General features: G+C 32.4%; 1 protein-coding gene across 1 annotated transcript; it reads left to right on the top strand.

The window, feature by feature from the left end:
• Window positions 1-728: 728 nt before the first annotated feature.
• On the top strand, window positions 729-9,081 carry LOC146166438 (uncharacterized). The gene is made up of 5 exons (XM_083385646.1): window positions 729-1,055; window positions 1,580-1,746; window positions 2,449-2,572; window positions 2,831-3,046; window positions 8,335-9,081. Exons 1-5 carry the CDS (start codon window positions 971-973, stop codon window positions 8,589-8,591), a joined length of 849 nt encoding a protein of 282 aa, XP_083241772.1. The 5' UTR covers window positions 729-970; the 3' UTR covers window positions 8,592-9,081.
• Window positions 9,082-11,701: the final 2,620 nt, after the last annotated feature.

Here is an 11,701-nt window from a genome sequence, read left to right as displayed (position 1 = left end):
TTTATCCTTGGAAGGCGTGCCATTATTTGCGAACAAACGAACGCCGTGACGCGACAAAAATCTTGGAAGAAGAATCGTCTGACAATAATTACAACCCTATTGCATTCTCCTTAACTAAAAAAAGGGAAAAATTAATTTGCATAGTTGCAGAAAATTGCAGTAAAATGGATTTACATTGAAATAGCAGTAGGTTTGGTTAAGCAATAAGCAGTTTACGCTTCGTTACCGCATCTAAGTGGGATATTGAAGTTTCACGTTCACAGCACAAAATTGGTTTTAGTGAGACATCATTTGCAGAAATTCGCCACAACTGTGAAATTTTCTTTCCATAATTTGCCGACAGGCCCATTTCATTTCTGGTGAAAATTTGTAAGTGGCTCTGTTTGCTTTTAAAACGTGACTCGTGCGTAACCAATAATGGCTGTGACGTCACACAGCCTTGCCGGCTACGTCACTTGAATGAGACAGCAATGACATTTGTGTTTTTTTAGGTTGAGTTTTATTTTAAAGAAATATGGATTTATCGATGTAATTTGGGGGTATTTTACGTAAAACGTGCTCCATTATATTGTTAGAACAGATTTAATGTTTTCAGACAGTTGTTTGCCGATCAACAGGCGCCTGTACATCAGTATAGTGGATACCCAGTATTTAAAAAGGCGTTTCTGCGTTGTATCTTGTTAAATTATAGTGAAAAAAACACAGTTTATGGCAAACTTACGCGAAACTATATCAAAATATTTACGTTTAGGTTGGCTCACTTGGAATTTAAATAGCAAAGCCATGCCCTGCGGCATAAACTGTACAGTTGAACCAGTCAGTCAGTACAACTGGAAAGTTGTTGACAAAATCTTCTTTACTTCGATTAAAAGTTAATAGCTATTAAGAGCGACATTACCCTTAATGTTACAGTTATATTCACAAGTAACCTTCCATTAATTTCTTGAATAAGAAACTAGAATGACAAAAAATGGTCAGGTTAAAATGTTATCTTATTTTACTTGTTCTTATTCATTGCGGAATCTCAAATGGGGCTTTGAACAAAACTGAAATCAGTAAGTTATGCTGCTATAAATAATACAGTTGTTTCATTGTACTGTAAATAGTGTAATGAGTATGATTTTTTATGAATCCATGGTTTCGTATTAGAAATGTAAATTTTTGTTCTTCGCAACTAGAGATGGTTGAAAAAATTTAATCAAGCCTAAACTTAATGCAAGTTGTTTTTATTAAATTTACTTATTTGATATTAAGTGTTGCTCTAAAAATAGCTATTGTAAAAAAACTACCGTGGTAAGAAGTCTATAACTTGTACATGGGAAAGTGTTTTGGTAAAAAAATGAGATTATTTAAAGTTAAAAAAACATTTTATGGAACATGTTAAAATTGTGTGACAAAACTAAATGTATATGTATGTTTACAAATAAATATGGAAATGTTTTTAAAGCTTAGTAGTTAAAGCAGCAGTAACATAAAGCATTCAGTGGGAGTTATTTTATAATGTTAAGCCTACATTATTGGTCACTTGATTTAAGAAAATAATTATTGATTATCCTAAATCTTCCTGTCTTTTTTGCAGAAATAATACAGTGTTACACTACCTATCACGATTTGGGAACAAACAAGCCCAACCTAATTGTACGATGCCCAGCAAATTGCCACCAGGAGTATTTCAGAATAGACGGCACAAAGTTTTATGATCTGGCGTCAAACATTTGTGCCGCTGGAATCCACGATGGTGTCATTGTGAGTTATTTTCTTAGAACTTTTCTGACTGAGTTCTAGCTACTCTTTAATCATGTACAGCACACAACATTATAAAGTCATGTTATATAACTTGATTTTTAAAACTTGTTATACAACCTTGTTTTTGGCAATATCTGCCAACATTTTTGACCCATACAGCAAAAATTTGGGTATGTTTTGTGAATTTTAATTTAATTTTTACTGTTAAACATTCCCTTTAGATTATACCTTATATAGATATACACATACAATACAACACATACAATGTTAGACATACACATACAAAAATTCCATATTTAGGGAGTCTGTTGTGCACAGTTTGGGGTAATTGTTCACTGTTCTGTAGAAGTGTATGAAGGTATATATATTTGTGAACTGCAAAGGTTTATCTTTCAGTACATCCAATTTTGGATATCATCATTAAAATTTAGATGTCAAATAACAACACTCTACATTCTTATATTTGTTTAATAAACCTTTTGTTTTTTACCCTGCCTTTGTTTCCTTTGTTTTTTACCCTGGACCACTTCCATTGTTAAAACCTAACCTTTTTTTCAGTAGATGTAATAAAACCATTTTAAACTTAAGTTTGGTCAATACTTATAAGCTTAATCCAATTAGCTTGTTTTTTCTCCTAATACCTAATATGATTATTTGTAAAAGTATCTTACATAATGCAGCTGTATTATGTTTTATTTTCAGCCTAATTCTGGAGGTTTGATGGTGATTGAAATCAATTCTGGTTTCAAGACTCTGAAGGGCTCAACACAAAATGGAATAAAGTCTAACGGAGGAAGTCAAATTGGCTCCTTTTTCACTTTGAATGGTATGAGATATTAGCAGGAGTAACAACCCAATATATATATTATACATATTTATTTATTCAGTTTGTAAATGGATGGATTTCTTCAATTGTATTTCGAAGTATTTTCTTTATATTATTTCCTAGTACAGCTAATTAGCTCATTGTTTTGAACAACAGTGGGAAAATGTGTTAAAATAGGAAAAGTATTTTTTTCTTTTTTCTTTAATTTACTATTACCAATCATCATATTTGACTTTCAATGATAATTATCTTTGGCAGAAATACCAAATACAACAGAGCTCTCAGCAACTACAACAACAGCAACAACTACAACAACACAAGCTACAAGTACAACAACAACACCAGCTAGCACGCTTAACATTGGATCTTTAGAGATGGAATTAAGCCCAACAACCACAAACTCACAAGTCGACTCGATAAACCAACATGCCACGAGCGCTCCACAACCAACGTCTACTACCAAACACAACCCAGGTTAGAAATAGAACATTTATTGTAAAGTGCTGAACTTAATTATTCCTTTTATTGGCAATTATGCAATTTTTAAACTCTTAAAAAGTGTCTTTTGGGGTTCTGAGTGTTACTTTAAATCTAGAAACCCCAAGAACCCCAAAACAGCGGTTTTCAGGCAGCTGTGTATTAAGGTTAAATGTTTTAAATAATTATTTTAAATTCATGATCAATTGGTAAAAAATCAGTGATTTTTGTTTAAGTACAGCACATGCAAATAACAAAATTACATATACCCTTCTAAAAAAGGTTTTCAATTTCTAAAATTTGTTTTATTTTTATGTTAATTAAAAGCAGTGAATATCTGCCCTCACTTATTACTAGGTGTTTGTTGACCAAAGTAAGATGATAATTCATAGGTGTCTTTGCATAAACAGAAAACTACATGGTTAACTGTCATTTTTACAACAGCATCAGTAACATCTGGTAAGAAATAAATTGCGTTTGTCAAACCGTGTCAAAATGCGTATTATTTCCTGCAGTATACAACGGTGTCGGTGTCGACAGTGTCATCGCTCGAACAAAGGATATGTCGACCAAAACATCATCAAAAACACAAACAACAACAAAGTTCCAGCAAAATAACGTCAAAGGTTGGTTCCAATCAAACGTTTGGATTTAAAATGTGTGAGGTTTGCATCTTGCTTTGCTGTTGTTTAGTTATAAAGATTGCCCATTGGGTAACAACACAACACTATAACTTCTTTTAAAAATTATAGTGTTTCTTAGCCTACACTTAATTTTATCTTTAGGTGGGGGGCATGCAGAAATTTACCTGGGAATAGGGATGGTTGATGCTTAGGATTTTAGTCTGATACAGATACCACATCTTTCAAGGAAAAAGTATGTTACGATTTAAATTTAAATCAACATTTTGGTCAAACAAGCAAAATAGATGAAATTAAAACATGTTTTCAAAGTTGGTAAGCAAAAAAGCTCTAGTGCTGTTAGCTTGGTTGCCTTAATTGTTACTATGCTATTTCCTAAAAAATACCTTAAAGTGGAAAATGCTTAGTTAGATTATGTTTTGTGAATTACGTCAAAAATGCATAAATACGATTTAGTATCAGATCACCACCGATTCAAAGTTGTTATTTACCCCCAACTAATAAATCATATTTAGTTTCTTGTAATTTTAAAAATTAGAAAAACATACTTTGGCTTCCCACTTATATTTAAAGCATGCTGAATAAAATCATTTTTTTGTTAAAACAAGTCTAGGGTTTTCTGTTGTTCAGCAGGGGGAATTTAGGGTGTTACACCATAAACGTGATAGGTTAAGAAACACTGGCCAGACATTTTACTCAGTAATTCCAGTTGCAGACTGAAGGCATTTGTAGTCACAGACATTTAACAACACCCACATAAATTTCCTCTATTTCCTGAATGCTTTGATTTAAAACATGGCTTCCCTTATAGTATTGGTCACAACCTAAGAATTAATCACTATTTAATGTAAATTTACAAACTTAAGTTGCTCACATGATTTAATTTAAATCAATTGCCCATATCATGGTTACATTTATAAACGTTTGCTTTTTCTATGGCAAAAACTGAAAAAATAGATCACGAAAGCTTTGCTGTTAACTTGTTTTTTACATTTGAATTGATGCACAAATATATCTGCACATTTAAATCCTAAATTTGCTTATTTTGTCTGAACACTTAATTGCCCTAATCCATTAGGTTTGTGTTTAGTTAGTATGTGATGGCAATGTGCACTTTGAAGTCCATTTAGCTTCCCGACTTCATATTAGCTTGGAATCCTCAGAAGTAATTGCTCCATGCAGCATAATGATAATGACCTTGCTTTAGAATGTTGAATCATTGATGTTTTGCACTGTTTTATATGATGCAAAGACAAGACAAGACAAGACAAGCACTAATTTTGTATGCAACGAAAATGCTATGATATTAAATGGACACATTTAAAAAAATGAAACGCATTTTTAGGAAATAAAAATACGGTTATCTGGATTACCACAGTTTACCATACATTGCATCAAATCGAGAGTGGCCCTTGTGTGGTTTAGTAACGAACATGTGGCCGTTGATAACAGCAGGTTTTTCAAGGAAACAATTCTGTTTCCTTAAATTGTTTGCGATCTTGTTGTGGTTTTATTGTTCAAAAGAGCAATAGGTTTCCTTGTATTTAAAAATGAAAGGGTTATGCTTAACATTTCAGTTGGGTTCTAACACTTTTATGTAAACACTTTCCTGAAAAATACTCCAGTCTAAATTGCTACATTAGGATTTTCTGTACAAATTTGTTCACAGGTTTTAATTTTTTTAAAACACTGACTTTATCCATATGTATTTTTCTAGGCACAGACAAACTGTTCTTTTAGGTAATACAGTTACAAAATTTGATTTAAAAATTGTTTCCGATATGTGTTCCTAGCCAAACATCGAAAAATTCATAAAAAAAGTTTAAACAAGCATTATTTTAATGTGTTTGGTTTAGAAAATGTTTTCTATATGTGTTTCCACCAAACAAGAAAAATTTTCCTCATATTAAAGATTAAACAAGCATGAATTTTAATGTGTTTGGTTTATGTGTGCCAGTGCCATCCATTTTGTCCCACTCAACATAGCGACTAAAATAAGCATGGCTTATCCCATAGTGTGGTTAGTACAATAATTGGTAAAATGAGGGATACACACTGGATGTGAGCAATTGTAATGTTGTTATGCTTTCTGCCGTTCAATGTGTCCATCAATCTTAATTGATTCAAATTCCATTGTATGATGTCCACGATTGTATATTGGTTTCCAATGGTATCATTTAAATTAAAGAAAATTAAATTATATTTTATGTATTGTCATTTTATCAGTTATTTGCAATAATACTTAATTAACATAATGGAATTTAAGAAACCAATGTAATATATGATTTTGTATAATTACATACAGAAACATTAAGTAGTAGAATAGGTTAAATAAAATGTGTATACGTTGCTAAATGTCAAGTTAAAAAACACTGAAATCGTTTACAGTAACAGTAATCATTGTTTTGAATAACTTTATGCCAAAGCTTGGAGCTTTCAAATACTGGGTGAATTCATGCATTACACTTATGAGATATATTGCCATCTCCTAAGGTCCTAAGTCACGTCTACAACACAACAAAGCTAAAGCAGATGTCATTAACTGCTTGTCGATGTGTCATCACCAGTCGTTCCTTTCATATAATCGGATTACATGCACACTGCAGTATTTTTATTCTTTACTTTTTCGTTACAGATAGTGACGAAATAATAGATTTCGAAGACCAAAATGAAATCCAAAATTATTTTCCAATACTTGCAGGTTTGTAAAAGTTATTTGTTTTTAAAGGTCATTTTGAAAATAGGTCTGCAAAAGTTATTAACTTATTTGCATTCCCCTATGCCTTTAGCAATAACTTGCACCGATTAGTAGGTTGGGGATTTGCATTTTAGTCATTGCAGAATATTTTGCAGTTGATTTTGAGTACTACATTTATAAAAAAGATCAAAAAAAAAAGTGTTGCAATGACTCTAGATTAAAAAATAGACAAACTTAAGATAAACAAATAGAATAAAAAATAATGTGTCGTTTTGTACAGACTGTTCCTAGTTATAGTTCTAAACAAATGTTGTGCTGGGTCTCAAGTCTGTTTAAATACTGTTAAGATTGTTAAAACTGATTCTTTTTTTTTCAGTTTCAATTTCATGTGCTGCTGGTTCGCTTCTAATACTCATTGCTATGCTACTATTTCGCAAATGCAGGAATTTCAACAGGTTGGTAAAAAAATTACATTTATTTGCGACCATATGATATGCCAGTCTTTTATGTTATTATTTATTTATACAAAGGTATTGTTGTATGTATGAAGAAACTAAAAAAATTAAAATACATTTTGCTACTTCCATAAAAAATAAACAAACCGATATCATTAAGAAGTCGTGCAGTAAAAAGTATCTTTTCTACAATTCAAGTTTTAATTTTCCGTAGTCTTGTGAACCAAGCCTGTGAAGAATATTATACAACGAATGTGCACTTTGCTGATTAAAAGATAGCTGGGCTTTCCCTTATTCATTTTAGAACACAAACCATCAAACTTGAAATACTGGTTTTTGGTATAGACATCTGTTATGTAATCTGTAGACCAACAAAACATACCTACTTGCCCTTACGGTATCTATATACCATTACTTTTTGATATATTATCGGCAAAACCTTTCATAAATGTGCGCCTTAAATTATTTAAAGCTATGGTGAACAATTTTGGTAGCTTTCATGGATCAAACACCACACAGTTGTTATATGTTTTTTATTAAGACCTTCTAAAATCTAAATATGACTAGTCAAAACAAATGTTAGAAAACGTCTTTTAAATAGGAATGAATGAAATCTAAATATAGACCAACAGAAAAACCCAATAATCGTTTAATAACTTACCAAAACGTGCAATAATTGTGAGAACAATGTATTAAAAATTACAATGTTAGTGAATAAAAATGTAAAATAAACTTGTAAAAATTAGACAATATTATAAGCAACTTAAAACTGATGTACACATAAGAAATGATAACAATGTTGTGAAATAAAAAAGTAAAACTATATTTAAAACGAGACACTCATACATTGTTTATTTCCTTGTTCCGTGCTTGGGTGAAAGACACTGTTTATGAAGGGCATGATAAAGTTTGTCAGAAAGAATTGTGTTGATTGATATCATACCTGCAAAAAGCAGCTCATGTATAAAATAAATATCAGGGTTAAGGTTTCGCACTTGCCCGCTCGCCAATGCTAGTGCTGATTGACACCCACTCGCCCGATAGATGAGTGCCTAAAGCAAAAGTTACTTGTTTTGAGTTTCACCGGCTCAAATAGGAGCAAATTGAGAATAACCATAGCATTATTGCCTTCTGCATCCTGTTCGTAAATGAGCCTGTGGTGAGGTTCGAACTCACGACTTCATACCCGGACCGTCGCTCTAACAACTAAGGTACACAGGCTTAGAGGGGAGCGAGTTGAGAAACAACCATACAGCAATGCTTGCTACATTCTGTTAGTAAAACTGGTCTGCGGTGAGGTTCGAACTCACGACCTCGATCATACCGGGACCGTCGCTCTACCAACTGAGCTACATAAGCTTAGAAAGGTGCAAGTCAAGAAACACCATGGCACAACATTACCCCTGCTGCATCTTGTTAAATAATACAAACAACTTAATTTGGAAGGATATCTACAGTACCATCAAAAGTGAACCTTTTTTGATATTTATTTTTCCAGCAGGTCTTCTTACTGCAAGCACCACAATACTGCCACGGGGGGCGGTGTGGAGGCGTGTGTTTGTTACGTAGCAGTGGACTCTTCTGTCCAGGGATTGCTCAACGACCCAGAGACTTGCGAGCGACAATGTTCGTTGCGGGAGAAAATCGAGTTCGAGCAAGTCGACGAAAAGTCGGAATGCGGCGGCCACGCGGGTCCACAATGCGGGGATTGTTCCGCGGAGAAGTGTTCCGCTTTGTACGACTTCTAGGTTTTGCGCTTTTTTAATTTATTTACGACTTTTTTTTGCCTTTTATCGAAACACTTGCGTCTCCCCTTTAAATCTAGGGGGTACTTTTGCCCAAGTGTGAAATGTTTGTATTTGCTACTAATGCTTGTTTACTCCCTGAATACTTCGTCTTAAAACTTGACGAGTTTTGTTTTGGAAAGCAATAATTTATAAAGTCGAATGTAGTACCCTAATTCATTTTTTAAACTACACTCCATAATTACCAAAATCTAATTTAAACCTTTTTTTCGTTAATTATTGCCTCAAAATTATTTGTTGAGTTTCCAGCCGTATCTTTGTAGTAAAACGGTGGAAATTCAACTGTTGGTTAACAATTAAAAGAAGACATACCATAACCGATATTTCTTTGAATTAATTTCGATTTATACGAGAAATAGTATTTCCTATGTTGTGCAACGTTTTTGTACCTTGGGCAAAAAGTGTCTTTTCCGCGAAGTTAATATTTTGCTGTTTTTTTGGCCTTTTTCTTCCTGCTTAAGTAGTTAGTACAATTTTTTTTATGATGTCACTATAAAAGTTCCAATTTTGTGTGTGACGTCATAATGTTCGGGAAAATTGCGACTATTAGTCATATAGTGACGTCACAGCAGCATTGTTCTGTGTTCCTCCTTGCTTTTGAATGATTTCTTCTCATAAGGAATGAGAATATTGTGGTGATGTTTTTAGGTCTTATGCTGTAGGATTGTCGCTTTACTTAATATTTTAAATAAGTGGTTCTTAAACTCATCGTGTTTACCTATTTTGGAAACAATTGTAATCTGTCATAAAACAAACAAGAATAAATATATTGCATTTAATCAAATACATTAAAATTTAAACTATTTGGAGCTAATACAAATCTTTGCTTTTCAACGCTCGAATTCTTAAAAATGTGAGTAAAAAAGTTTAAGAACCACTGATTTAGAGTTTTATTCTTGCTTTTCGATTGATTTGTATATTCAAAATTTTGCGAAGAATTTTGCAGACTGCCTATATTTATACCGCGCTACACACATTCAAAATAATATTTTTCCAAAGTGTCATCTCAATGTTTGACTCCTTAGGCTTACTTTCGAAGCGAATTTCATAAATTTACCTGAAATTATTTTGTCATTTTTGCTGACTTTGCACAAATATCTCCATATCATCAAAACACAGTTTCTCACAATCAGTTTATAACTTTACAAAAGTTTTTTTTTGTTGCGCGCAGTGCTTTTAAATATTCATCCGCCTGAACACCGTATAGCCGTGACGTAATAATAATAATACACACAATAATTTATTAAATTTCGTAAAACCTCATTTTAATTACTAGCATTTTGTCAAAACTCGAATAATATGCAATGTTTATGAAATGTGTGTATTTTAACAACGTTTTACCAAATTCGTCGTATTTTTTGAATTGCTGCGTGGAAAAAATTAATAGTTACTAAAACTCTAGCTGCAAAAGACGAATAACTTAATATTTTTTTATTAATTTCGCTATTACCTAAAAAAATTGTCTTATTTCATGCACCATTTTTACACAGCGCTTGGTAATTTAACTGCGGGTTCAAATTTCGCCTTGAATAAAACGTAGGGTACGACGAGCGTTAATTGTCAAAATACTTGTAACTTCTACCCACAGAAATTATTGTCCTGGATTTAAAATACGCAAACCTATGCATTCTTCTCAAGTGTAGATTGGGTAATTTTGTAGATTTATATCTACATTTAAATCACTAAAATTCAAATCCCCAACTTTAATCCCTAAAACCATAAAGCCTTAATTAAAAAATGTAAATGATGTGTATGTAGTAAAAAAACTATTTATGGGCAAAAATATCTAGGCTAATTATTTATCAGGGTTTTTTTATTCACATCTCTACCATGTATAAATGCGTTTGGAAATTCAAGTTCCTAAACATCGTCACCTCTTAATTCGCAAGTCAATGACTTTATAATGTGAGATTTCTAGGCGTAGAAATTTATAAGATTTGTGTGCTTCGTAAGAAATATACTTCGCTTGTGCAAATTGTGAGTTGATTATTTTACACATTGTGAATCACAGTTGGAAAATCAATATCGCGTTATAATTACCCGTTTGAGGTTAAGAGTTCGAATCTCGCCGAGGACCCTCTAAGTATATATACAGATATGATTGTAGGTTGGCCACCACTGCAATAATATATCTATATTAAACAACAAGAATATAATAATTAATTACTCGGAGAGTAGCGGGACTTTTATTTGTAACCCTCAATATAAGTTCACTTAAGTGACTGTTTTTAAATTATTTAAATTGGCTTTAACTTCCGCGTTTAAAAAACTACTTAACTTTGACTTGCTTATTAGCCTGAATGATTTTTAAATAATGATCACCTTTCCCAACATCGCACGTAGAACAGTTTGTTTGCTCGCTAATTCTTTTATGTTAGGTCTTGAAATAAAACCAGTTCATAATTTTGACAAGTTTTTCATTTTGGCCGAGCGACTTAATTTGAGCTGTACTTTTTATTTTCAGTTATTAAACTTTACAAGTAAATTGAAGAGTCGCCTGAAAATTAAAAAAAAACTAATACTTTACCAGGCATTATACGCGTACGCTATCCTTAAAATAAACCTAGTGCGCAATAAGCATGTGATACACACAATTAATCGGGAGGCGCAGGTTTGCTGTCTTAAAGCTGTTAATTAGGCCTAAATAACAAAACTGTAAACAATTATATTTTGGGCGAAATATTATTGTAAAAAACTTTGTTTGTATGGCAACAAATAAACTTTTGTACACAAAAAGTAGAAAGGATTAAAGACGGTTTTGCTTTATGCAGGTCAAAACACAATAATACTACCTTGGAGGGATTCGAACACGGGGTTTCTGGCTTCGTTTCATCCTTTTTTGCGAAAATAAAAAAAAAATCGATTCACGAGCGACATCGTGCGGTTAATTAAACTATGTTAATGTTTTTATGTAGCTTTTAGCTTACAACATTTAGATTAATTACTCTATCGAAAATACATTATTTGGCACCGTGACCAGTCGGTCGTAAATTATCAGTTAATTGAATCTAATCTTGTTTAAAATACAAAAATCAAGTTTCAGGCAGCCTATC

The sequence above is a fragment of the Ascidiella aspersa genome, chromosome 1 (genome assembly GCF_963924565.1).
Source record: "Ascidiella aspersa chromosome 1, kaAscAspe10.2, whole genome shotgun sequence".
Classification (NCBI taxonomy): Eukaryota; Metazoa; Chordata; class Ascidiacea; order Phlebobranchia; family Ascidiidae; genus Ascidiella; species Ascidiella aspersa.
The sequence above is the reverse complement of the archived record's forward strand: the minus strand, read 5'-3'. Positions and strand labels throughout refer to the sequence as shown.

What these genes read in the sequence shown, in the direction of transcription:
- LOC146166438 (XM_083385646.1), top strand. Translation starts at nt 971, where the DNA reads ATGGTCAGGTTAAAATGTTATCTTATTTTACTTGTTCTTATTCATTGC. An exon ending in TTTGAACAAAACTGAAATCA is followed by an intron (nt 1,056 to 1,579) that starts GTAAGTTATGCT and finishes TCTTTTTTGCAG; the next exon opens with AAATAATACAGTGTTACACT. An exon ending in GAATCCACGATGGTGTCATT is followed by an intron (nt 1,747 to 2,448) that starts GTGAGTTATTTT and finishes TTTTATTTTCAG; the next exon opens with CCTAATTCTGGAGGTTTGAT.